Source organism: Mustela putorius, unplaced genomic scaffold (assembly GCF_011764305.1).
Source record: "Mustela putorius furo isolate JIRA1106 unplaced genomic scaffold, ASM1176430v1.1 tig00003909_pilon_pilon_pilon, whole genome shotgun sequence".
NCBI lineage: Eukaryota > Metazoa > Chordata > Mammalia > Carnivora > Mustelidae > Mustela > Mustela putorius.
This window is the reverse complement of record NW_025422057.1, coordinates 25,958,099-25,985,633: the sequence shown is the minus strand read 5'-3', so window position 1 is coordinate 25,985,633 and position 27,535 is coordinate 25,958,099. Positions and strand designations below refer to the sequence as shown.

Sequence of the window (27,535 nt, the reverse complement as noted above, 5' to 3'; positions counted from 1 at the left end):
AGAAATTAATGAAGTAAGCCGTATCACTGTAACAAGTCAGACAGTTAGAAAAGTTAGTATTATCGCTTCTGTAGTCCACTCTAAGCCCATCCTTTGAGCACCCAGCATTAATTTGCTTTTTGGGATGTGTTTGCTGTTTGTATAGGTAAATCTTGGACCAAAAATCTCTATAATGGACCAGAATAGTGACCTTCACCCCAAAGTTCAACAAAGCACCTTGCAAAAGTCCCACCTAGAGATTCCTCTCTCACCCTCTTGGCCCTTGGCAGACCCATGGACAATCAGGGTTCCCTGCGACCAAAATGGGCTGTCTGTAGACACCAGGGTTCCCTGGGACCTCTGATGAGGTCATCCCCCACTGGCCCACCCAAGGAGAAGGGTGGCAGGGTATCATCCAACCACACAGAGTCCAAAAAATGCATAAGAGTTCATTCATGGCGGAGCACTTACAGCCTTAGTGGCATCCATCGCGGTGGGCAGAATCCCCAGGTGGGCTTGGGCAGTGGCAAAGACCTTGTTAGTCACTGTCTGGAGCTATGTTAAGGGTCAGTCTGGGGCCTATGTAACAGGAAGGGGAAGGACAGTGAAGAGCCCTATGTTGGAAGGTGCCCTTCTGAAGTCCAGAGGCCACCCCCTTCTGCAAGAGTGGAGCTCTTCAAACCAGAAATTCCTTGAGAGCACGGTTGCCTCATCTGGCCTGTGTCCTCACAGTGCTCTCACTTAGCTCTCAAGGCTGACGTCTAGAGTGGGTTCACGGGCCATGAGTGCAGAGCCCGGTTCCAAGCACAGGGTTGAGGGATGTTAGGAGCCCAAAGGGCCATCGGGCAACTTAGTGGTGTTGTTGCAGACACGGAACAGATCCGGGAGACCCTGAGGAGAGGACTTGAGATCAACAGCAAACCTGTCCTTCCGCCAATCAACCCTCAACGGCAGAATGGCTTCACCCACGACCGGGCCCCGTAAGTACCTGGTCACAGAGGGGATTCGTAGAGCTTCCTGAGAGCAGCATTCCCGGGCTGGTACAAGGGAGGCAGTTTTGTCCTGAAGTGTCTCTTCCTGGAGATTGCATGAGAGAACAATGCCAATAGCCCTTGCTGGATGGACCCAGGGTCTCTGGGGCACACAGACCTGTGGGTCATAGGAAGGGCCTCAGAGGGGACCCAGCGGCCCAGGAATATAAACATCAGTAAATATTTACACGCGCTGTGTGAGCAGACAGGAGGCCAAGTTGGGGCAAAATCCCAGCCTTGAGGGAGCCCATTGTGCTGAGCATGACTCCCCTCCTTATCTCGGCCTCGGCCAGAGTTGCCCTTCCTTCCTTCCTGGAGCCTGGTCTCCGGCTGATAGCTGCGGCCCCAGGGGCCTCCCTGTCTGGCCAGCCCCAAAGTGGATGCCTGCTGCTGAGGCCCTTTTTCCTGCCTTCCTTCCATGGGGCCCAGAGAAGGGAAGGGAAGTCCTTTACAGGCCTCTGCTGCCCATCTAGGGGCCCCTGTAGCCCTTTGGGAGCGACTGTGGCTACCTCCAGCGGTCAGGTCCTCTTCCTGCTGACCTCTCTTCCTCTGATAGGGGATGAATGGTAGGCAGGGCTGGAGCTGGGCACCCCCTTCTGCCCTTTGAATCAGGGAAGCTGTAGGGAATAGCTGCTGGCAGGGGATGCCTGGGAGCTGGCAGCCCAGAGCAGAAACCTTGCCTGCCAGGGAGGAAGTTGCTGTGCCCTGGGCTCAGAAGGAAGCACAGCACTCCTGCAAGAGCAGGGTGATCTGTCCTTCTTCTGAGAAGTCTTTACTACACTCTTGCTGTGTGGCGAGCTCAGGGCCCAGGGGGCCATCCAGGATACCGGCTCTTCCTTTGGAGGTGCAGGAACTGAAATTGGTGTGAGTGGAGCTGTAGATGCATTTCGTTGGGAATAGCCACGTCTTTGAATTCTAGCTTCAGCTGCTCATCCACAACCCCCAGAAGTGGTTGTGATCTAACAGTCTACAGAAAAGACAAGTCAGGATGATCTGGAATAGTTAGGGAGGGCTTCTTGGAGGAGGAAGAACATGAGATGGAGACGGACCTTAAAGTTGCCCTAGAATTTTCAAGCAGGAGAAGGAGCTGACAGGGCTGGAACAGGGGAGGCCTGGCTAGCTAAAGTCAAGGCTATAACCTGGGAGCAGACTGTGGGGGAGGGAGAGTTACTCTGGATGCCCAAGATGGCTCACCTGGAGTTTGGCGTCCAGAAGTGATGCAAGTTGAGCATCTTGGCAAGAGACCGGAGAAGCCTCCACTGCCATGTCTGAGCAGCTTTCAACTCCAGCCAGTGGGTTTCTCCAGCCATCTGCTTTGAAGTAGCTGGCGTGAGGCACCATGATCTTCCTCTGCAGCAGCAGATGGCCAGGCTGAGGCGTGGGGCATCTGGAAGCTCTCCACCTGGGACTCTGGACCCTGTCCTGGGGCCATGCTCCTTCCCATGCCCTGAGCTTGGCTTCACCCTCTAGGCCCCTTTGGCACTGGTGGGGCATCTGGGAGGTACTTGAAGGCTTAAAGGCTCCAGTCTATCACCTATGACTTGTAAACGGTCTCAGTTCAGATGGCCCTGTCACCTCTGGGAGGTCCAGGTTTCCAGGCAGAAGGGCAGGGGCTCCTGCAGAGACACACCCCACTGGCTGCTCCTGTATATGTGGAGCAGGCTTGAGATCTCACTCTTCATCCCAGGCAGGCGTTCAGCTGCTGCACTTGAGGGGGAAGGGGCCTCAGGGCTCAGGCTTCTGGATGCATATGTACAGCCCAGACTCAGCCCAGCCCTGACGGTGAGAGGGGCGCTGGGTCTGGTCCGAGGGCTGTCTGTAGACACCAGGTAAGAGCTACAGCCTCCACCTTTGGCCTGAGGTGACTGAGCTACAAATAGATGAGCTACAAATAGGTCACTTCCTGCAGCTCCAGTGACCAGTCAGGTACCCACAGTGCTGAATCTGCAGTCCGGAGGGAATCAGAATGTCTCTCTGAGGTTCTCAGAGCTAGTTATCAATTTGTTAGCCATTGGTTGAGAAGTGGTTCCTCTTGCTTTGCCAAGATCCTTTTCCAGCACACCCCACAAAGTGTCTCACGGCTCTAGCTTGAGGTTATCTCATGATCGATGATGACAGACTCCGTTTAGATCAGCAAGCACGATTGTAATATCTGTGCTGCCCACTCTGGGACCTGACCCCGTTTCAGATAAACCACATGGACTGCGACTGAGAAAGCCAACCCCAAATGTGCTGGCACCAATGTTTGTTCCTCTCCCTGTGGGGGAGCAGCCAGCGTGGGCCTTCCTGTGTGTGCGTCTGAGCTTCCTTCAGTCAGGCTTTCTCGGCTGGGGCACACTGGTTCCACATGGCTCTGGGAATGGTCTGAGGAAGCTGTGGTTCGGAAGGGCCGATGGGGCTGGGGCATTAGCAGCTGGGCTGTGGCCTACTTGCAGGGGCCAGGGGCAGGGGTCAAGCACTTGCTGTTTTCATAACCCGCTAGTAGCTAACACTTACATGGTGACGACCATGTGCCAAGTAACATTCCAAGTGCTTTACACCGCATGACCTTCATTCATTCTCACAATCACTCTGGGAAGTAGATAATCTTACTGTCCCCTTTTACAGATGAGGAGACTGAAGTATAGAGAGGCCAGTCTTACCTAGTGTGACCTTTCTTACCCCATTCTCAGGGACCCCATGAGGGACACACAAGGCTATGTCTCTGAGGTGGTAGTGATCTCATTGGTGGACCTCATCCCTCCAGTTGGTGTAGGAATAGGAACCTTTCACGTGACACTGAAAACAAGACTAAGCCCCATGGTAGAAGCTTACGATGCAGACTTAACTCTAGGGAAGACATGGGGTCAGCGTTGGTGCTTCCAAATCCCAGAGATAACGAGCTGTATCATAATTGGCTCATTTATACCAGAATTCCTTTCTGACACAAAGCCTTGTTTTCTTCATGTTCAGAAACAAAACAACCCTATTTCTGTCCCCACGTCAGGGCTAGGGGATTTCTTTCTTTCTTTCTTTCTTGAGGCCTCACTTCCTGCTTCCCAGAAAGGCAGGCCCCTCTGGGTAACCCGCTCCTCTCCACTTGCCCTCGCTAGTCCTCCTCCCACTGCCTTCCCAGAAGGAGAGTCCTTGGCCCTTTTGGGGGCTTCTTTCAGAGTTTCACAACCCTTGCATTCCAGCCATGAAATTTTTATCTGGCTTTTCCCAAGATGATCCATTGAGAAAAGCCTCCTTCAGCTTGCTGGCACCTCCCTTCCCACTGCCTGCCCAGGTAAGTTTGGGAAGTATGGGAAGCCACTCCTTTCTGTCACTGAGGACAGCCTGGCTTGAGACTGTGCCTGCCAACATCGGTAGGGACCTGAGAAGGGAAAGGCCCCGGACATCTTCTCTGTCTGATGTCAACTGGACTGTTCTACAGACTTTGGCTTTGGGACTTGGGGGATGCCTGTGGTCAGGTATATTGGGTGGGGATTTTGCATTTCCATCAGCTTCTGCTCCAAAGCAGGGGACCTGAGGCAGTGATCCAGGCCTTCCTTCTCACTCTGCCGGGGTCTCCCTGCCTGAGGCTGGAGGACTTTTACGAAGGTCTCTGGGCCACACAGCCTCCCAGAGAGGGGCAGCGCTCGTGAGTGCGTGTGCGCAGGCGTGTTGGCAGGGTAAGGTCCCCAACTGTGAGAAAAGTGCTTTGGAGTTGAGACACCTTTAAAAAGCAAACTAACCATCATTTCTGAGCCAAGTTTCTCAGTCTTCATGGGAATCATGCCAGCAGCTTTTAAGGCGTTTTTTTTTTTTTTGGTTTGTTTGTTTCTTTGTTTTGTTTTGTTTTGTTTTTTGCCTTTTTGCCTTAATTTCCTGAAGAATTAAGGTTTTATAGTTTGAATTCCCTGGTTGTGACTTTCTCTACCGCATAACCCCCCCCCCCCAACACACACACATGCTTGCACATATATTTCTCTCCACTTTTAGGAGTGTCTCTGCTCCCATCTGTTTGCCTTTTGGATGGGGTGACTTTGCTGCCTCTGCTCCCATCTTGAATAGCTTATAACCTGGCCAGGGAGTCATCCTTTAGAGAAACCTGTGTTTTCTTTCACTCACCCTGTGAGGCCCTTCTTAATTAGAGGAAGAAAATATCTAGATTGCACCCAGTGAACTGAGTGAAGGGAGGTGAGTTTCCATCTGGGAAGACAGCTGGGCCGCTGGCACTCACGGCTCGCACACAGGGCAATCAGGGGTGACCCTGCTCCAAGTTTCTAGCGCATCAGGCCATGGCCAGCCCAGAGCCTGCACCTGTCACACCAGCTTCCCTCACCACTCCCACGCTGGGGAAGTACATTGTTTTCATGAAGAGAAGATCCAGAAAGAGATAGTCGTGCTCTCAGGGCCCCGGCCGGGTCCCGCAGGGCTAACAGGAGGAAGGGCCCAGGCCTCTAGGATTCATACATGTCCCACTGAGCACCTGCCTTTGGGTGCCTTTCTCACAGAGAACACAATGGAAAGGGCAGAATGAGGCGCATCACAGTAAACCGGGCACAGGTACATTTCCGCTTGAACTCCTTTCTCTGCTCCACTTCCCCAGAGAGATGGAGCTGAGGCCACGGTTTACACCATAGCCTTAGGGTTCATGGCCAGCGTGTTGAATCCTCAGTCCACAGGGCAGCCCCCTTCTTCAGAGTCACACAGTCAGAAGCGTTTTTATCGCCCATCTTTGATCCTCAGTGTCACCTAACACTTGAGCAGTGAGTCACTTCTCCAGGGAAGGGAAAAGGAAGGCTCAAAGGTGAGAACTGGAGAGAGGAAATGACTCAGTGTCTCAGAAAACAGAAAGCCAAGTGCTCTGGGGAGAGTGGGCTCACTCAGGAAAGCCGGCCTCCTCATCTCCCACCCAAGGCAGAGGGCTGGGCTAGGGCCGGAGTTAACTCCTCTGGTTGACGAAGGCGCCCTCTCATCATCTTGCCAGTTTCACTCCTTCTCTTGTCCCTGGCCACGTGCTGCCCCACTGTCCATCCTCACAGCCCGTCTTCAGGGCGCTATCAACAAAATTACTGTATGTATTCTTCGCTTGTGGGTGTTTACCAGGTTACAACCTTGTGTTTAGGAGCAGTTGTGCACCTGGGGCTTGACCCCCATCCCACACCTCTACCCCATCCCAATCCTGCCCCGAAGGGGGACCTTCAAGTGGTTTTTTCTCTTCAAAGTTCAGAGCTTTTGTCAGCAATCTGAAAGCAAAAGGAATAATCTCCCAGCCAAGAGGCAGAAGCCAGAGGTTGGGCTGGCTCAGCAGGTCAAACCCAGGTTGCTGTTGAGCAGTTGCCAACCCTGGTGCCCTGGTTTATGCTCCCAGGCATCCCTAAGGAGGAGGCCCCAAGTCGTGTGGTCAGTGCAGATGTCACCCCTGTCACAGGACTGGGACTGTGGCTGAAAGGAGTCTTGGTGGTCCAGCTCCTTTCCTCTCCATGCCTGCTGCCATTGATAGAACATGACCAATAAATACCCTTGGGCTAAGATAGAAAAATGAAGGCTTTTCAACCTAAAGAGCCCCAGGTGGTGAGGAAACATGCACACAGTTCTGTCAGTCTGTAAAATGTGGGCAGAGCGAACAGGGCTGTGTACTGTAAACCATACAGTGCTAGAAAATCAGGAATCTATCTTGACACTGGAAGGAGAGAGTGTTTTAGGATATGTAAAAAGTCACCTTATGCAGTGGGAAGTGTAAATATAGAATGTGTTACATAGACAGGTGGTAAAGAAGAAATAAAGGGAAAGATTTAGATCGATTCCTGAATTACCTAGGTGTGCATCTAAGCCATCCCATAAACCACTCCTCACTGTTCCCACTTTAGGAAGACTCCTAGGCCAGACAGGGTCTCACGGCTGAGCAGGCCGTTTTTATTGAGGATTGCAACATGCTGGGCTCTGTGGTGTGAGCTGCTGTTGTCCCCATTTTACAAATCAGAACACAGAGGCTTAGACAGATGATACGACTTACCTCCGGTCAGTAAGCTGGGAATAAGCGTCAGGGTCAGGATTCGAACCTTGGACTGTTTGATCCAGCCCTCTCCACCACTGGTGACTGCCTGTGAAAGAGGATACATGTGGAGGGGCTTCGTGCCAATCCATAGGAAAGGATAACTGGAAAGTAGGCCCTGGAAGTTTGCACACCACTGTACAGAGGAGAGCTGGTGTTTCAGATTGCCTCGAAACCCATGAGGGTGGCAGGTCCGTGGGCACTGTTTGGCTAAGAAAAGCATGTCCCCAAATACGGTGAAATCTGTTGGAGGATATACTCCACCAGAGTGAGTGAGGAAGATACGCAGGGGACAGGAAATGGGGTCCAGCATGGGAAAGGGGTCAGGGGAATCACCAGGTGATGTGGCAAGCAGCAAGAATAGAAGGCAGCCAGTTCAGACGGGTCTCTGAAGGGAGGGCTTGGAAAAAGATAAAATTGATAAATCCCTGATGAATTTGAGTATCTTGGGGGAAATCTGTAGACCATTGGTAGTTAGTTTAGGATTGAATTAGGGATAAACACGTAGAAATCCAAGACTGTTATTAAACCCAAGGAAAATAGAAAACTGTGCCAGAAAAGTAAAGTATAATTTTCTGAAAGTATACATGATAGTATAGTACATGCCTCAGTTGTAGATAGCACTGGTTTCATACAATAGTGTAGACACTTGATGCTGATCCAGACAAACTTGGGATGCCGTTCTCCTGGGAAGAGGAGGGTGGGTGGGTGGGACAGACACGAGTTAAGACCTCATATTCCTTTGTAGGGAGTCAGTAGGTGAAGCCAGAGAGGGGGAAATGGGGTAGTCGAAGTGAAGTGTGTTAGAAGTCTGGAGGGGCACCTGGGTGGCTCAGTGGGTTAAGCGTCTGCCTTCAGCTCAGGTCATGATCCCAAGGTCCCAGGATTGAGCCCCACATTGGGCCCCCTACTCAATGGAGAGCCTGCTTCTCCCTCTGCCTGCCACTCCCCCTGCTTGTGCTCGCTCACTCTCTGACAAATAAATCTTAGGAAGGAAGGAAGGAAGTCAGTCAGTCTGGAGAAAATACCAAAAGAGTCCACTAACAGAGATGAGAGTGGTTGTCTCTGAAGAGCAGGGTCAGAAGACCCTGTGACTCTTTAAACTTTAAAAAGAATTGTTAATCAAAGTCCAAGAAGTGATGTCGTAGGAGCGGTTACAGCTCAGCCCACCCAGTGAAAGGAGAGAATAACCAGCTCCGACTGGAAATCACAGAATTAGCACCCAGGCCACCCGGGTCATGCAGAGATGCTTCCCCTGCCCTGGCACTGAGTGAGGAGCTGAGGATTAGCAGCTGTAACCACCTGACAGGCCTCCTGAGAGCTTCTGTTTGGGCGTAAAGGGGCCAACAAGGGGCACTTATCCAGCCATGGAGGCAGACTGGACATGGAGTGGAAGTGGCAGGGTGCTAGAAGAAAGCACCTTGGGCAGAGTGAGATCAGGAAGGAAAACCCTGTGCCCTGTCATCTCCAGATGGAGGGTCCCCGCAGGCTTTAAGGGGGTTTCATTGGGTGTTAAGGGAAAAGGTGGTTCTTTGGCTAAGATTGGAAGGTGCTGGCTCACATAGAATGAAACTGCTAGTTTGGCCTCTCCTGTCCTCCTCAGTCCTCAAAATGCCAACATTTTAGTCTTTCATCTGAGACACAGTGTGTTACATCCAGCCCTTGCCCCATCTGCCTTTCTAGAAGCTTCCCTTAAATTAAAATTCCATCAAATACCCTTTGGGAAGTCCTGCCTTGACTTCTAGGAAGCCTCTGTTTTGTTTTGTTTTGTTTTGTTTTTAAGAATTCAGGGGGAAAAAAAAAAATCAGCGTGTCTTCATAGCCTTGAAACCCCAGAAGGAAAGCCCACTCAGAGGGTTGGGAGGTTCTTAAGGAGAAACATTGTGGTTGTTTTAGTTTGGCGTCAGGAAGACCTGGGGATTTCGTCTCAGTCCTTTATTCGTTCACTGTGTAACTTTGGGCTAGTTATTTAAGTCTCTGAGTTTCAGTTTCTTCATCTATAAAATGGGGAAAGTAATACCTCTTGAAGGAGTAGCCACGAAAATGAAAGAAAGGAAGCAGAGTACTGAAAGGGTTTAGCCGAGAAGCTGGGCCCAGAGTCTGCATTCAGTAAAAGGCACCTCTTTTTTTTTAAAGATTTTATTTATTTATTTGACAGAGAGAGATCACAAGCAGGCAGAGAGGCAGGCAGAGAGAGAGGAGGAAGCAGGCTCCCTGCTGAGCAGAGAGCCCGATGCGGGCAGGCCTCAATCCCAGGACCCTGAGATCATGACCTGAGCAGAAGGCCGAGGCTTAACACACTGAGCCACCCAGGCGCCCGGCACCTCTTAACAACATATTGTGACCAGTCCCCTAGAAACTAGAACGATGTGTTATACCTCCAGGGACCAGGATAGGTATGTAGAGAATCCTTTACATAACTCAGATTTCTTGAAGAATTTGAACAAAATATGGAAGGAGAAGTATGTATTACCAGCACAGATTATTAAGGAACAGTGTCAAGAAAAGCTGAAACTCAAGAAGAACTGAGTCTTTTGCAAAAAAGTGCTATGACTAGCAAAAAGGACTTTATTTTTTTATACTTCTGTTTGAAACAACCAGAAGAAGGAAGTGTAGGCCCTATTGTTTGGACAGAGTAACTTTAATCAATGGCAGAGAGAAAGCAGGATTTACCCAAGTTTTGTTATGCTTCCATTTCAAAAAGAATGGTTATCAGAGTAGTTAGAGTCATCTAGGCATCCATGAGAAGACTGAAGCCGTGATTTCAGGCTTCCTGGCCCATATGTCTTGTGCCCCAGAACACTGGGCGAATTGGCAAATGAGATTTATGAAGCTGTGTCCGTAATCTTCAAGGGAGTAAGAGAGAGGTGTTGGCAGACTGAAAGCACTCTGAAGTTTCAAAATGCAAAAAGCATCTCTCACTCTCCAAACTAGTGCGCATAGTGTCAACTCTCAGGGAAAATTCTGGACTAGACTATTCAATAGGTAGGCTTGAATGCTCTTTGAAGAGGAACAGCGAGCCCTGAGAGTCAGTGTGGATTCATGAAGAGTCAGACCTGCCAGACCATTCTCATCTATTTTTAGAAATAGTTACCAGGTTGCCTAGCTGGCTTAGTTGGAAGGGCATGGGACTTTTAATCTTGGACTCTGAGTTCGAGTCCCACATTGGGTGTAGCGGTTATGTAAATGAATAAATGAAAACTTTTTTTAAAAATTTACCTTAAAAAACAAAGAAGAAACAGTTACCTATTTCAACGTGGTAGACAAAGGAAGTGCTATAGATCTTCTTTAGGGTTTAGCAAGACATTTTCAGAATGTCTTCTGACATCACTGTTGGCAAGACAGAGAAATGTCCACAGAGCATCCAGGAAGGCGAAGGGGCTTGGTGATGGGCTGGTCGGGTTGATTTGTAATTGGTTGGATGAACATACCCAAAGAGCAATGATGTCAGTCTGTCAGCCTGTCTGCTTGGCCCTACCCTGTTCACAGTTTAATCAGAGCCTGGGATGAGGACATTGATGGTGAGCTTAACACTTCTGTCCGGGATATAAAGTCAGGGGGGAACGCCAGTATGAAGGATGCCAGAGTCAGCTTTCAGAAATACCTGGAGTGCCTGAAACAGTAGCCAGGAAATGCAGAGTTGGCCTCTTAGCACCAGCTAATCCCCAGCACATACAAGATGGGGAGAAGAAGTCCAAGCGCAGGCCATGGGAGAGAGCCTAAGGGAGCTGCGGTTGGCAGAGGGTGTGCTGTAAGAGCTGGTAGTATGACGGGGTTTCAAAGAATAGATAATTTGATGACAGTTTTAATAGAAATAAAGTTTCCCAAATAAGAAAGCTCATAGTTCCTCTTTGATCTACACTGGTTAGACCACATGCTGGATTTATTTCCACATGCGACATTGGCTTCTGGACGTGATGCTCTGGCTTTGACAAGCTAGAGTAAATGCAAGCGCACGTGACTTGGATGGCTAGAAGATTTCAGAACCGTGTCTCAAGAATATAGTTCAAATTTGGAGCCACAAATACTGGAAATGAGAAACTGGTGGTGGTCTGTGAGAGCAGCCTCGGGGATTTGAAAGGCTGTCACGGGAGGAGGGATTAAAACACTTCTGGGCAGCCTGAGGTTCGGAAGATGAGAATTGCAGGAAGACCACTGTGCTCTGAAGAGGGAAGACGGCCCTGCAGCACCTCCCTCAGCAGAACAAAAGCCTCACGGGTTTTTGTTGGCCTGTAGAGGTGCCTTCCCAGAGGCCCAGTGGTTCACCAGGGCCCTTAGGATCTGTTCAAGGAGTCAGGAGTCCTTCAAGCCCCATCTCAGAAGTCCTGTCTCCCGAGCTCAGGGCAAAGACTCAGAAGTGGGGACTGACTTGGCCAGAGGCAGTTGGTAAAGGCAGATAATTCCCTATTAAGCTATCAGCATTCTTTTATTTTATTATATTTTATTTATTTATTTGACAGACAGAGATCACAAGTAGGCATAGAAGCAGGCAGAGAGAGAGGAGGAAGCAGGCTCCCTGCTGAGCAGAGAGCCCAATACAGGGCTTGATCCCAGGACCCTGGGACTATGACCTGAGCTGAAGGCAGAGGCTTTAGCCACTGAGCCCACTAAGGTGTTCCTAAGCTATCAGCGTTCTTATAGGAAGAGCAGACAGATTTCTAGAGACAGTCACCTGACATCCTGTTAATGCATTCCAGATGTATTTTGAACACCTACTACATCCCCAGGCACCATTAAATACTTCCTGTGGGTCATCTTATTTAATCCTTATAACGAAAGGGTATTATTATCTTTCCCCATCAAGAGGATACTGACGCTTAGAGAGTGGGTAAGTCATTTGCCTGAGCAGGAGCTCAGGAGTGAAAAGTCGAACCCAGAACCTATGTGTTAGCCATTCTGCCACCTGGAGCGGTGACTCATCCTCCCTCCCCTGGGCCCATATCCCTAGCAGTCCCCAGGGGGTGTAGGGTGTGCTTCCCTGGGAGCCCTTCTCCCTTCCCAGCCCCCTGAAGCTCTGCCTTCTCCTCCACTGGGAACTCAGAGAGAAAACAGCCCAACTGAAAAATTAGGCCATGCTGGCGAGCACAGTACTTATTTTTTTATGACTAAGATTAAGCTGACAACCATGCAAAACATTGCAAACCTGTGTCGGCTGCAGATTTAATACCTCGCCCAGCCCACACAAATAATTCATGCTACTGCATCGATGTCCAGAAAAAACAAATCAGCAGAAAGCTGGGCTCCTGTGTGTGTGTGTGTGTGTGTGTAACGGCCGCGTTTCCATTGAAGCAGCATGCCGGAAATACCCAAGCTCCAGGATTGCAGATCTAGCATTTTGCAATTTTTTTTTTCTCTTAAAAGATTAAAGTACGTTTTCAAATGATTGAAGGTTGGTGGGAGGTGTAAATGTGGGCACTTGTCACATTAATTCTTCAGATGATTAAGTTCTTTTCCATTTCTTTAAAGCTGTTTGCAGTTGGGTTTGATGTCCTCGTTCTGGGTGAGTGTGTTGTAGCAGTTACCAAGGTGACTTTAGCTGACTTTCAACAATTTATTTTTCCCTCCAGCGTGAGATGTCTCTAGCCCTGTGTGCTGTTGATTCTTCTCTCCCAGCCCCCTGCCCCCACCCCAGTTGCTATTCATCAGCATTTTTGCTTGTGCCAGAGAAGCAGCGATCCTGATCCTCCCGTGGGCCCCACGGGCTCCGAGGCCCCGCCCGGCAGCCAGGCTTCGGCCCCTTTCGGGCACATGGTGGTAGGTCTGTGTGCGGGGCCAGTGGTCGGAGATGGCACGGGGAGGCAACTTGAGAATCACACCCTGGCTCTTCCCCTTAAACTCACTGTGAGCTCAGTCTTGTCACCTCACCTCTCAGAGCCTCCATTTTCTCATCTGTGAGAGAAGGATTGATCATAGAACATGCTTGGGACTCAGCCAGAGAGTGTGTGGGCTCCTTGCTCTGGAGAAGAGTAGAACTCCAAACTCTTTTGAGTTCTGCTCTTGCCTGGGCCCTGAGGGCCCCCACGGAGAGATGATGGTGGGTGTTGTCCTCCTCAGAAGGGAGACCTAGTAGCAGCCGGCGTGTAAGGGAAAGAGGTCTAGTCCGAGGTCCCAGGGCTCCCATGCTGGCCTGCCACAAACCGCCTCTGTGGCCTTGGAGTCGTTACGGTCTCTCTTTTGCAAAAGGAAGAAGTAGACTAAACCACCTCAGAGTTTCCTTGCAGTCTTGAACTTCCATGACCGTCTGGGCCATAGCATTGGTCTCCTTCTCAGGTCTTGTGAAAGGGTTTGTCAAAGGAGAAGCCAGGGCAGTTTCAGAATTCGCTTTGGCAAACCAGAGGAAGAGCCTACTTTGTGAAAGAGCCGTTATATCTGGGGCTAGATCCACACAGCTGTGGGAATGGTCCCCATTAGCTCAGGGGCTTTTATAAACTACTGCCTTGGGAGGGCCCTGGGCTGTCCGATGCCACCCACCATCCTTTTGCCTGCTGACCTCACACTCTCCCTCCAGGGAGGTTCTCTGCCTGATGGGGTGCCTCTCTTAGCCACAGGCCCCAGTGCTCAGCCCCCCCAGCATGTGAGGGGGTTGGGCCTGCCCCTCTTTGGCTGGCTGACTGTGGGCCTAGACATCCTGGATGGCTCCTGCCCCTTGAATGATAAATAACTAGAGCTTCTCGTCCAGTATTTTGATGGACATTTGGGGAATTGTTCTGAGATTCACAGCCCAAACCAGGATCCGGCCTTTTGAATAGGATCAGTGGGTAACACTCATTTCCGGCTGAGGCTGATTTGAGAGGCTGTCAGTGGGGGCAGCTGAATTTGAAAGAGCCTATCTTAGATTGCAAAGGGACCCTATGGCCCAGTTGTGGGATGAGCTGTTGGTGGGAAGCAGGACAGGAGGGAGCATGAGGCAGCAGTGACAGCACATTGTGGCCAAGGCCATAGTCGGGAGGAATCTGGTACATGGCTCCTGGGGCCTCAAAACCCAGCAGGATGGTGGCCTGGTTCTGCTGCCCAGCCGGGCCCACTAGTCTGACTCCTGAGAGTCTGGTTTCCACCCGCTCCCTGAGGATTGTATCATGTCCTGGTCAGATGGAGGCTGTGTATGTCACTGCAGCTCCTGGCCATTAGCGGGATCGTGCCTGCTCGGAACCTGTGGAAAGTCACAGCCTTTTCAGGGTCAGCTGGCAGGAAGCTCTTGGAGCTGCACCTCCTGCTACTCTAGCACTCCAGCTTTGAGGAACTTGGGAACCAGGGCTCCTGGGCAGGGGAAGAAGGGCTCTATGATGCTCTTGCTGTTGTGTAGGGAAGACCAAGCCACTGTGACATAAGCTTTCATGTAGTGTGTTGGCCAAAGATGAGGCTTTAGCACCCGATCTAAATGCAACAAAATCCTAGCTCCATACTCCCCACAGGGTGACCTGGGAAAGTCACTGAACCTCTCTGATCCCCAATTCCTATCCATAAAAGGGATGTAACAGTAGTACCTACCTCATGGGGCTGTGGAGAGGAGTGGTCCATGAGAAGAGCTTTGCACAGCAGCTGGCGTTCGGCAAGCACACAGCGGACGGTGACTGCTGTTGTCACTGTCCTCCATCACCATCACTGTTGTTATTCAGGAGCTCAGCCTGATAGACTCCCATCTTGCTCCTCCCCATGGTGTTGATCTTGTGCTGAACCTCTTCCTCTGCTTGCCTTGCAGGAGCCGCAAAGACAGCCTGGAAAGCGACAGCTCCACGGCCATCGTTCCCCACGAGCTGATCCGCACACGACAGCTCGAGAGTGTGCATCTGAAATTCAACCAGGAGTCAGGGGCTCTCATTCCCCTCTGCCTAAGGTGAGCCCCACGGCACACAGCTTGTCCTCAGGGAGCCGCAGGCCTCTGCTTGCCTTCTCCCCCACACCTGGGTGGAGTCTGCCCCCCACCCCCAGAGGAGAGCCTGTCACGAAGTTCTGTCTTAGGCCTGTGGGGGGATCCTGTGGATTCGAGCCAGCCTATAGCCCCCACTGAGCTGAGGAACACTGTGTGTCCAGAGAGGTGACCTTGGTGCCGCTCCCTTAGGAGAGCGGACAAACTTGGATGCCCCCGCCATCCCACAAGGCTGGAGTCGGTCACACTGGGGGGCAGGGCAGCAGCTCTGGTGGGTTGGACTCTTATTTTCTTTACTCGTTGCTTTTCCCGTGCAAAACACTCCATTCTCCAAACTCCATGGCCAGCACAACAGACTCCTGGAGGGACCGAGAAGCCCAGCTGTGTCCTTTCTGCTGCTGGCTGCAGTGCCAGAATCCTAGCCCTGTGGCCAGAATTCCCACTCTGCTTGGGGACGCTGCCCTGGGCCGAGTCGGCTCCGTTGGCTTCTTGCAGAGCCCTTGGGGTTTCCACCCTCACTTTTATAGCAGGGAGGTGACCAGAATAACTCTAAACCCAGATGACAGTGACAAGGAAGAAGGGGGTTGCCCTGGTTTGGTCCCTCCCCATGGTCCTCAGAGCCTGAGGAAGGAGTTTGGATGCTAACCAGCACTGGCCAGGCACCCTGGGCAGCAGGGCAAAGATAGTAAATGGTCAGAATGAATGGAAGCAGGGAAGGCCCCCTCACCAGGACCCCAGCCATCTCCTCCCCAGCTCCCTCTCTGGCTCAAGCTCAGGACCATTTGACTGGTGAAGGGTTAATCTGAGGCAGCCTGGGAAAGCCAAGGGCAGGCTGGGCTTCCTTTGCTGACGTGCATCTCTGCCTCACAGGTTGTCCCTGCCTGCCCTTCGCCCAGGTGTATTTCCAGACTGGGGATTAACAGTCACTTCTTTTGGCTCCCTCAGAGTGTCCCCATTTGGCGTCAGCCTTTATTACTATTACTATTACTATTATTATTATTACTGCTACTGCTATTATTATTATTTATTTGTCTGTCTTGAGGTGGGCTTGTGGCCTTGGAGCTATCCATTTTGACCTTGTGAGAGAGCCCATGAGCAGGTGGAAGACTGGCGCGGACACAGGGGTTGTGCTGGGAAGGCACTATGCCGTCCTCCCAGGGGCTTGGCGAATTTGTTTAGATGCTACTTCACCGCTGCCCTCAAAACAGAGGGGATATGACCCCACTTTTAGTTGTGAGGGTGACCTTGTGCCCATTGCTAACTGCCCTCTCTGGCCTCAGTTTCCTCACCGGGACACAGGAGGTGTCCTCCGCTCCTCCCACAGGCCCCCTGAATGCTGATCTGATGTCTCTGCTGGCCTTGAGCGCTTCGGAGCAGGGGCAGTAGTGAACTCCGGCGAGGCTTCTCTGGGAAGGTGCTGAAGTGAGCATGTCCAGTTACAGGCCCCTGTTGGTGGGCAGGTGGGCAGGCAGGAGGGCATTTGCCAGACACGCTGTCCCTTGGCCAGGCCTGCTGCTCACAGTCTCTGTGTTCCCACCCCCAGGGGCAGGCTCCTGCATGGACGGCACTTTACATATAAAAGTATCACAGGTGACATGGCCATCACATTCGTTTCCACGGGAGTGGAAGGCGCCTTTGCCACTGAGGAGCACCCTTACGCAGCCCATGGACCCTGGTTACAAGTGAGAAGGCTCATTTTCTTCTCCCTACCTTCTTTCCGTGGGCTCTTCCCGCACCCGCCTCCTCCCTCTCCTCCCTTGGCAGCTCTCGGTGGCTCCCTTCCAGAGGGGCTGGTAGTGGGAAGCCGTGTGGAGTGTGGCTGCTGCTGCCTGTCCCATTGGCTCTAGGAGCACTTCCTGGCCAACCCCCACCCCATCACCCGAGACACCAGGGATAATGGTCTAGGCCCTGGCCATTGGTTTGCCAGGGAAATCCAGATTTGAAAGATGTGAGACTTTCTGCACCCTGGGTGAACCAAAGGCCAGGATACCTGACGGTGAAATGGGAGAGGAGGAAGGATGAAAGCCAGTCTCAAGTGGCTCTGTGGAAATCCCACCAGAATTCCTAGAAAATGGGTGTGTGGGCCCGGATTAGGGCTGGGATGGGCAGGCCTCAGCAGACAGAGCCTCCCCACTCCCTACATCTAATGGCTCTCCTATTCCTCCTAATGGAAACCCAGCTTTTCGGCACAGAAACCTGCTGGCTTGTCCAGAACACTTTGTCCTTCCTTGGCTCTTCTGGCTGGAGCACAGCTCCAGAACTGCTGCCAGGCAGGGTGCTGGGGCCTGAGAGCCATGGGCCTCCTCCCCAGCCCCCACGCTGTCCCAGGGCTCTAATGGGGATTTGGCTGGTCCGGCGTGCTCCCAGACATATTAGGGGAATGACATCCTTTCTTCTTTGTTTGTTGGGGGTATGAGAGGAAAGCACTCTACCTTCTCTCTCTCAGGAGTTATCAAGAAAGGGGATCTGACCCTAATCCAGAAATTGGCTGTGCTTGTTTGTGGTGTGGTAGAGGGGAGGTTATAGTAGAGGAGAAGGGAATTCTGCTGGTTTGTGGGTTTAGCCTAGTGTGGGGGGTCTGTGAAACGTACTTACTGGTAATGTGGGTGTGTGTGTGTGTGTGTGTGAGAGAGAGAGAGAGAGAGAGCGAGCTTGCAGCTGAATTACTCCTCCTTCAGGCCTCTTCCCCCCTCCCCCCCAAAATACTAACCCTTAATTAAAACAAACAGCAAACAAAGGACACCAACCAAACTCCTCAGACTAAGCGAGGTAGAAAGCTAGTGCTTTAGCAATATTGTGTTCCATAAATTATCTTGCCTTTTTCCACTGTTATTACATTGTTTCATAACAAAATTACTTTGAACCATAAAGTTATAAATACATTTTAAAAGTCCCACTTGGTAACATTAGATTTCTGTCCATGTGGGCTTGGTAGTTACTGTAGCAAAATTTCTGAAGCATAGCATTCGAAACTAGCCCTGCGCAAGTGGAAAAGGCCTCCCCACCCGCCCCAGCCATGTCCCAGGAAGGCCAGGCTGCTTCTGTGGAGAGGAGGAGGGCTGCCTCTTACCTGGGGAGAGTTGGTAAAGAAGGGGGAAGTGGGGACCCAGCGGGAGAATCCAGCATCCCCTGAGAGTAGAGTTCCCAGGTCATCATTCCTAATAGGTGACTATGCTCACAGGTCTCAGAAGTGTCCTCAGATAGCATGTCCTCAGATACACAGAAATGTGTACTGAAGATTCTGGCCCATGTTCCTGGGAAAGTAGGGACCAGGGTCTCCCCAAACTCCAGAAGAAACTCCCCCCTCCCCCATTACATCTTACATCTTCACCTCTGAGCCTGTCCCTGGAGTCTTGCCATCCTTGGAATTCCTTCCCGCCCTGAGGCAGGGGTGTTCACCATCTCCATTCTCAGAAGCCCAGGAGCCCTGGCCCCCAGAAGACTCGGCAGATGTCATGTTGTCCCTCCATGCCCCCAGAGTTCTGAATCCAACCCCAGTCCCAGAGCCCCTTATCCCAGGCCACTGGCGTTGTGCTCCCAGGCCCACTCCTGTCACCCTTGGGCAGCCCCTCGGGCTCCTGAAGCCCTGGGCAGGGCCCCTCCCATGCGCTGTTGCCCAGGGAACCAAAGCGGTGGGAACCAGCCTCAGGCCTCGGCTGTTTCAATAAAGTTGCTGTGCTGGGAGCTGCTTAATCAAAGGCCTGTGTTATGGGCTCATTAGTGTGGTCCACCACGGGCCAGCTCACAGGGGAGCTCCCAGGAAGGCTGGCTGGGGCCCCGCTCCCCCAAGCATGCACCCTCTCACTGAGGGGTTTCTCAGGCCCTTTCCAAGGAGCCCTGGGAAACCCTCTGCCTCTGCCCCCAGCCAGTCCTCAGCCAACACTCAGAGCAGCCCTCCTCCCTGCCCCCAAAGCACTCAGCACTTTCTGCTTCTGACTGCCAGCCCGCCTTCCCCTTTAGGGTCTTGCCACTGTGGTCAGAGGCAGCTCCCTATAGCTTGTGGGAACCTGGGCTTGTAATTACTTGTGGGCCTCTAAGGCTCCCTCTGGGGCTACTTGTCCCCCAGGAGTCTGCAGGACATCTTGGAGGCCTGGACGTACCAAGGAGGGGCCACTCCACTGGAACAACAAGGGCCCCGGGCCCCCAGGAGTCCCCCAACATGGAGGGGACTGACCTCCCCTCCACCCCCTCAGGAATCTCTTGCTTATACTCCCAGGATCAAGGGTGTCTCCCTGGGCCCTGGGTACCAGGCCTGAGGGGAACAGAGGAGTAGGAAGGAGCTGAATACAGCAGGCCCAAGAACGTGAAGAGCTCCAGACTTATGTTTGCTTGGCTGCTACTTGAACGCTCCCTGTTGATCCCAGCTGAATGGGGAGGGGCTGGGATGACTTTCTTACATCAGCCTCAACGGCTTTGGAAGCCCTCGCTCCTAGCCTTGGCACCTTGTTCTGGCTACCAGCCTGGGCCTGTTATCTCTTGGGGAAAAGGCACGGCAGAGACACCCTGCATGAGAGAAGAGTGACAGAGGAGAGGCTGAGAGAAAACGGCAGAAGGTGAGGGAATCTGGGACCTCACTGGAGGGTGTGGAGTGGGGCCACTCCACACCCACCTTCTCTTGGTGCTGCTCCTCCCCTCCCCCCTTCTCTCCAGCCCCAGGGAAACCCAGGCCCCAGCACACAGAAAGGCAGGGCCGGCTGCAACCCCAGGGCAAGCTCAGTGGACACTCCCTGCTTCCTGGAGGAGCTGGAGAGGCAGGAATCCTGCTCTAATTCTATAGGCTTCCCAGTTTCCAGAGGTCAACACTTTGACTCCATCTGCCCTCCCATCTGCTATTTTCATCCTCGTGGAGATGGTAAAGCCTGCCAGCCAACTCCGGAGCTTTACACGATGGTCTTCAGCTCCTGGGGGAGGCCTGCCAGCGTCCTCTCTTGCACACCTTCCCCCAGCATTCCACATCCCAGTAGCTTTAACAAGCCTCTCTCCCTTGAGTCTGTCAACACTGAGCTGTTAGTCTTCTGAGCAGGAGCCCGGCCCAGAGCTGAGTCGTGCCTCCATCCCCAGCCAGGGTTGATCTGAAGTGGGAGAAATCGGCCCCAGAGGTCACATGAGGGTCACATCGCCCGAATATGAGACTATTTTTCTAAGCTCTGCAATGCTTTCTCAGCTGTGTGGTGTCTGACAGCTCACCCAGGTGGCGCCCTCCACCCCCAGCCTTTCCCCACCCAGCCCCGATGGGAGGCTTCAGGCTCTGGAGAAGATGCCCAGCTGCTGTCCTGAGTGGACTCACCACTCCAGGCCAAGTTTCGGAATCACTTCTGGGCTCTCGTCCTAGCCCAGTGGCTGACTCACCACTGTCCTCTGGACACGTCCCCGCCTTCTCCTGTCCCCGTCCACCCATTTGGATGTTGTGTGCAAGACACTTGGCAGTCCTAGGCCCAGGCCCTGAGCAGTTCCTCTTCAGTGCTCTCCTGCTTCTCCTTCCACTGGGGAAGCTGGCCACAACCTGTTCTCCCTGGAGACCTTTGCTTAGGCTGTCATGGGACCTCATTGTCTGAGGGTACCCCTAGTTAGGGTTTAAAAGCCCCCGCTGTGTCTGGGGAGAAGACTGTGATGGCCCACTGTGCCCTCGCCAGCCATAGCAGCAACCAGAGCAGGAGGAGTCTGAGCCTGCTTCTAGCCACCAAAGCTGACTTCTCACCATCCACCAAGAACAGGAAATGAGCATGTGCCACACACACCTCTGTCCCCAAGCCTGGGGTGGGGGGGTGGTCTCCAAACTGTTTTCTGGCTTTCGTCTGGCCATTTGGAGTCGGGGGGGTGGTGGGACACAGATCCAGACTGCATCCTCGTCCTGCCTCCTCCTTGGCCATCGTGGACGCTGGAGCAGCTCCTTGGAAGGCCCTACCTTGCAAACAACACATTTCCACCTCTGAAAGAAGGAAAGAGAAGGAAAAGGAAAGGCAGACTTGTGGGGAAGCAAGAACAACATGTCAACACGAAGAGCAAACAGGGCCCTGGACAAAGTGTGGATTGTCGTATGGAGGGAAGGAGTGGGCATTGTCAGTGCTGTTTGCAGACTCAGAAATAGCACCAACCACAGATGCTGGAATCAGATCTGCAGCAGCTGGGCTCCTGCCCACTGCACAGCAGGGCCTGCCCAGGGCAGGCACCACTAAAGATCACTTTTTGGGTTCCTTCTGGAACTTGCTGGGGCCTGGGGAATTGGGAGCTTGTTGCCAACACTCCCTCATCACCAACCAACCAGGCTGTTCCTGAGACACCGGGTATGAGCACCTTGGAGAAGGCTCCTGGTCTGATTCCAAGCCTTCTCTCTGACCAAGAGTAGAGGTTGGGGGTGGAGAGCAGAGGTCCATTGTACCCCTGCTTGGCCAAGTAGATGATGGCAAAGCTGCTGCCCCCAACTCAGCCCCGTTACGCCTGTGCCCAAACCCACACCCACTGTGTGAGCCTGAGTATTCCCCATCCCATGATCTGCTGGGTGCCTCAGAAATGCAGATGACTTGGCCTTGCCAGGGTACTCCCATTCGGAAGGTCTGGATGGCATCTCCATAGTGTCAGAAGCTTCCCAGCGGAGTTTGCTGCTCACTGGAGAGCCTCCTCCCTCCAAGGACTGTTTGTGCACAAACAGAAGTGTTTTATGCCCAGCTCTTGGTAAATGCAGACATTACTGAGTACTTTTGTCATTTTCCGTATTATTACTGTTATTTCTATTGCTGTTTTCTGGGCTGGAGTAACTGTTGCCTTATGTATGCATCCACTAAGCTGGCCCGGAAATTTGTCTCACTCTTCCCACTGGGACACCATCTTTGGGCATGGTTTGCCTTCCTTTCCAACTGGCCAGCTTGGTTTTTGAGCAGCTGGGCGTCTGTGGTGCTCAGGGTTCCAGCGCTCTTAAGCTGAGAGGCATTGTTTGTCTTGAGGAGTTGGGTGGCTGGTTGGAGTTGGGATGACTGGTCTTCCAGGCCATTGGTAGAAGCCAAAGTCACCTTCACCACCCCCATCAGAGGAGAGAGAAGAGTTAGCCCTGAGTATACAAGGCTTCTAGAATTGGGGTGTTTACCCCAAACCCCAGGAAAATCCTCTGCCACAGTGAGGTCAGATCACTGTTTTAAAGTCCAGGAGCCTTGTCTCCTCACACCACCTGCCGTCTGAAAAATGGAAGTGATAGCTACCTCCTCGGCAGGTCCGCCGGGAGGGCTCAGTGAAATGGTACGGCTCGAGCCCTTAGCCCAGTGCCCAGCACATGGGGGAGGCTCCTGCTGCTTCTGTTGGAAGTAGTGTCACCGTTACTACTGGCATCGTAGCCATCCTGTTATTATTTGTGGCAGAGCCAGGCAGCCCCCTGGGGACCCAGTGAGCTTCCAGCGCCTCAAGCCCCAGACTGCCCCGGCTTTTCCCACAGTTGCATCACAACGGCGCGTCTGTTGCGCGAGAGAGCGCCCAGGAGCTGCCCCGTCACAGTTGTCTATCTCCAGTGTCCTGTTGATAAGATCTGTTAACATTCTCAGCTCCAGGTCTGAAATACACAAAGAACAGGGCCTGTTTGTTCAATCCAAGCTTCTAAGGTTTAACTCCCAAAGGAAATTAAATTAGATGCCTGGAGCTATGACAGTCTGGCGTGTTTCTTTGCAGGGAATGTCACCCTTAATATCATGCAGATATTGTGTATAATTTTCTCTGTTTAATTCTTTTAAAATAATGTGAAGTTTCCAGCGGGAACCAGCAAGTCACCAAAAGTGGAAATTGAGGAGCAACCAGGGTTTGTCCCCTTTCCTGGTCTTGCCATCCCCTCCCCCAGCTGAGGATAAAACAAGTCCACACACAGATGGTACGCACTGGTGGCAGTTCTGCTCACAGCCATAAGGCATAAGGCACCCTCTCTCTACCTAGTGCAGACCTCCTTCGGAGGAACTGGCTTGGGACTGAGCTCTGCCTTGGTGGGGTCATCTTGCCTCTTGCTGGAAAACAGCGCTCAGGGGTCTCATGGGGTGGTCATGGTCCCTGTGAACCCTCCCCTCCACCTCAGTCCCAGCACTCCAGTCCCAGGCCTATTTACCTTCCTGGCAGAAAGTTCCTCCCTCCAAATTATTTGTGGGTTAGAAATCAGCGCGGCCTGGCCCAGACTGGAGCCATTGTCATATCATTGGATTTTAGGTATGCTTGTGTTTGTGCTAGCATTTGCAGAGATGGCAACAAGCCCCGGAAATGCCAAAAATATGAATGTGACTTTTGTACTGCTCCAGCAGACTGGTGATAACTGGTAGGGAAACGGGACTGTGGGGGGTTGGAGGGGGATCCCTGGGGTAAGAGGAGGAGCCAGGGCTCTGGCAGTGGAAGACTGGGGTGTGATGGGGCAAGAGTCACTGGAGTCCGGAAGAAGGGTCACCCAGTGCCACTTTGGGGCACTTGGAGGAAGCATGGGGGTGGGAGGGGCCACCTCAGGTTGGCATTCCCTGGACTGACTTTGCCTGTCTAAATCTTGTCTCTGTCCTCACTGAAGGCCTGAGCTCCTGAAATAGAAAAAAAAAAAAAAAAAAAACTGTGGTGAGATGGGGGCCAGTAGTCAGAGTTATTTTGCTGCTGACTTGCAGCAAAATAGCTCTGGGCTTGCAGCCTGGGAAGGAGACGTCTTTTGGCTCCCTGTCAACCAAGAGAGGGTACGTGTCCAGGTAGAGCATGGACGGCTTTCATGCCTGTGTCCCTGGGGGCACCACCCAGGGCCGGGCCCAGCCAAGGCACCTGGGGAGTGCTACGGAATTGGGTAGATCAGTGGACAGATGAGCGGAAGAGTGAATAAAGGCATCAGGGCTGTGAGGAGAAGAGACCTGGAGGTGGAAGCTACACGCGAGGTGCTACTTTAGAGTCTAGATAGGACTGGGATATGGTCTTATCTCAGTTCCTCACAAGCCCGTGTGACACAGGGCACATTATACAACCTGTCTGCACCTCAGTTTCCTCATCTGGAAGGAGACTAAAGGAGACAAGATACATGTGCGCTCAGGTTGGCTCACTCAGGCTTCTTATTCGTTGCTCCCACCTCCACCCCTTCGACTTCCTTCTGAGTCCTCCACCCTGTGTGGTCCCCAGCAACCCCACTTGTTGCTCTTCTGCTCTCCCAGGCCATTCCACTTCCTCTCCCAAGCTGGCTATATTCCAGATATATGTAGACTCCACTTACGAGAGTGGACAACTCCCAGGGGAAACCTAAGGAGTACTTTCTGGATCCTTCTAGAGGGTTTTCCCTCAGAGGAGTCACTCACCTTGGTCTTCACCCCATTCTCCATCTTTCTCTGTGCCTCACCCAGGGTAGTCAAAGTTTGCTGGGGCCACAGCCTGGGGCTCTGGAAGGGTCTGGTGCCAAGGCCAGGAGGCTCCATGGGCCAGCACAGGAAGAGTGGAGGGAAGGGTCGGATTGGGAAGAGGAGAGACATCCTCAGCCTGGGTCCGGTGTGGTGCAGGCCTGGTGTGAGCTTGGCCTGACTCTGCAGAGCCAGCCTGAGCAGAGGAGCCAGCTGGGAAGATGGCCCATCAGGTTGAGGAAGGCCTGTGAGGGTGGGGCTTGTGCTCACTGAACAGTGGGGTCAGGCCATCCCGGGCCTCAAAGCAGGAAGTGACAAGGCGTCAGACTAGAACAGCGAAGTGGGACAACTGAGAGGTGACCTGGAGAAGAGGTTTCTCAGAGGAAGTTGTGAAGAACTCAGTGGCTGAATGGGGTCAGCAGCACAGGGGTTTGGGAGCTTCCGGCTTGAGAAACTGTGGAGACTACAGATGGAAACGGGACCTGAGAGCCCCTTTTCTGCTGTAAAATGAGAGAGAGCGGTGCACAGTCTCCAAATTCTCCAGCTCAGACATTCTTGGATGTACCTTCAGGGGCACATCCAGATTCCAGACAAGGCTTGTATTCCAAATCCAAACAGATTCCTTTTGTCCTACCAAGTCGGGAATGAGGGGGAACATGGGAGCCTGGTGGGGCCCGGAGGATGTTGGTGACTGCTCTCACCCAGCCACCCACTTCTCCGTTGCCTCTTTCCTGCACTGCAGCATGCGGGAGGCCCACACTTCCCTGGCCCATAGCCCTACAGGGGACCAGCACTGCTCTCTTTCCAGATATTCCCGCCTTGCTTCCCCATCATCCTCTGACCCCCTTCCTTCCCTGCCCTGGTCCCTTCGGGATTGCAGGCAGGTGGGGTGGGGGGCATGGAGAACACTGGTCTGGGATAGGCTTCCAGCACTGCCCTCTGTCCCTAGAATAGGCTCACCGCTTCTTCATCGCTGGAAGAAGGATTTGTGGCTTGGCAGTTGGCAAAAAGACCATGTATTAAAAAATAATAATAAATGCTTGTCTTGTGCCTTCTTCCCAGATTCTGTTGACTGAAGAGTTTGTAGAGAAAATGCTGGAGGACTTGGAAGATTTGACTTCTCCAGAGGAAGTAAGCCTGTTTCATTCTAACAGTGGCCTCCAGTCTCCAGGAGCCCGTGTGTGTCTTTCGGTCTGTCAGTCTCCAAGGTGTGGGGAAGGGCTGGAGAGGAGACCCTGTAGGTGTTAAACAGCTTTGTTTCTGGTTCCCCAGCCGCCACCGCCCCCCGCACCTCTCAGGCCAGCTGTCATAAAGACACCTGGGCCAATTGTCTGAACTAGCGGCTCCTGAGAACCTCACTGAAGAGGCAGCCAGGGCCTATGGGCTGGTAGTTCTTCCCCAGCCCCTGCTGTTGCCTGGCAGGTTCTGAACAGAAATCCCACGCCCACTGCCAGAGAACATTCCACTGGGGAGTTCTGGTGGGCAGTAAGGGACTCCTGCTCTCGCCTCAGGCCACCCAGGAGCCTGCCTCCTTTCTCGAGTCTCCAGCCATGAGCTCTCCCCTCTTGGTCTGCCTCTTCCAGCTGGAGGAGCTGGCCGGCCAGGGGGGTGCTTATGCCTTCCTTGGCTACCCATGTGGGGTACAGGAATGGAGCCCATAATCCCCTTTGTTTTTCTTCCTTGTTCCTGGCATCCTCATTTGCAGGGACTTACCTCATCCTGGAAAGTCCCTTCCCCTCCCCCTGGCCTCCTCCTAAGCAGCACCCAAGTGGGATCTGAGCCTTCCTGGCCTCAATGCCCCATAGGTTAGTGGAACATTAGCAACCTCGCCAGGCCTCTGGAGAGCTCTTCTGGGCCCTCCCCTGCCTGTGGCAGAGACAGACCCTTCCATAGCCCTTTCTGCCGGGAAGCGTGTTTGGGGAAGAGCTCCTTCACCTCCCAGGGGCCAGCCTTTCAAGCCAGAGGGAGGCCATGTAGGAGCTAGCTTTCAGCCAGGCCTGGAGCATCCAGCTGCCAGGGCTCCCTGGGCCACATCAGCCGGGACACGGTGGCCTCCAACACCCACCCGGTGGAGGAGAGCACGCAGGATGAGCCTGTCCTGTCCACATCTCCAGGTGGACGGCAGCTCCTCAGAGCCTGAGGTCGCCTCTGTCCTCTGGGATGTGGCTTGAGAAGTTAACTCACTGATACGTATTCCAGAGCCACCAAGTCCTTGGTCCGTGCAAGCCAATCAACCCCGCGAGTCACTGGTCCCTGAGGCCTGGCTTCTATTCAGTCAGCCCAGAGCCAGCTGCCCAGAAGTGCTTCCGGAGAGGCCGGCCGCGTTGCACTGGGACGGTAGTGTGCCAGGCCGCTGCTTTGAGCTTGGGTGTTGAGGAGGTAGGAGGGGGACCGTCCAGGCAGGAGGGACAGGAGCCAGGGGGAGCTTAGGAAAGTAGGTCACTAAAAATGACTTTCTTCTTCTTCTTCTTCTCTGTCCAGAGGCTGTCCCCACACCCAGCCCCGCTCTCCACTTTGGTCTTGGCTTGGATAAGTCCCCCATCAGAGGGAGGGAGTGGGGGCCGGCCAGGAAGTATCAGGCCTGTCCACTTCCAGTCCCAGCTCTAGGCAGGCCTAGGGCCCTGTCCTTCCTTCCTTTCTAGCCCGATCTGACTTTTCACCTAACCCTGGGACAGTAGGAATCGTAAAAGGCAGACCTGTTTTCAAGGCAGTGAGCATCTAGTGAGCACACCAGCTGTGTGCCAGAGGAAGTCGAATCTACCAGCCTCTGTCCCACACTCCAGACAGAAGCCTGAGACACAGGACTCTGAGCAAAAAGAGCCTGCACTCTCCTTGGGAAACAGATGAGCTTGAACAAAGGGGCGTGTGATGGGGAGGCACCAGCCCCAAGAAATCCCCTCTGGCCAGCCTTGTCTTGCTCCTCTCCTCCCACCGAGGCCAAGCCAGGGCCTCCTTCCCTTTGGACCCTTTGGCAAAGGCCACAGAGGGCAGGTTCTGGGGTCCTTCTGCATCAGCCCCTGCAAGCAAAGCCATGGCCAGGATAGGACCACAGAGTTCCAGACCTCAAGCCACTTCCCTGTAGCATCTGCACCCTCCCCCCGGCCCCCCACCCCTCAGCCCCAGGGCCTCAGGGAGCAGATTCCTCAAATGCTTGTGGCTGGAGGCAGAACCAAGGAAGTGAGCTGGAGGGAGGTCAGCAGAGTCAAGAAAGAGTTAGAAAACATGCCTCCTCCAACCCCAGTTAATTATTGGCAAGGCAAGGGGAAAGAAGGGGTCACCGAACTCACGCAGCTTAACCCCAGCCCCCCACCTGGGA

General features: G+C 53.0%; 1 protein-coding gene and 1 long non-coding RNA gene across 5 annotated transcripts in view; one reads left to right on the top strand and one right to left on the bottom strand.

Annotated features, from left to right (window-relative positions):
- SUFU (SUFU negative regulator of hedgehog signaling) overlaps positions 1-27,535 on the top strand; it is a 114,823-nt gene that overhangs the window by 83,975 nt on the left and 3,313 nt on the right. For 2 of the 4 annotated variants that reach the window (XM_004749373.3, XM_004749372.3), the window contains exons 8-11: positions 848-959; positions 14,732-14,866; positions 16,443-16,581; positions 25,282-25,350. In XM_004749373.3, the coding sequence (XP_004749430.1) occupies positions 848-959; positions 14,732-14,866; positions 16,443-16,581; positions 25,282-25,350 (455 nt within the window). Of the gene's footprint in view, positions 1-847; positions 960-14,731; positions 14,867-16,442; positions 16,582-25,281; positions 25,428-27,535 lie in introns of all 4 variants that reach the window. The other 2 variants (XM_045069026.1, XM_045069025.1) reach the window with 1 other exon arrangement.
- LOC123388768 lies at positions 12,163-14,737 on the bottom strand. Its single transcript, XR_006603277.1, has 2 exons — positions 14,521-14,737; positions 12,163-14,182 (listed from the first exon to the last, which is right to left on the bottom strand). It is a non-coding gene; the product is annotated as an uncharacterized LOC123388768 (long non-coding RNA).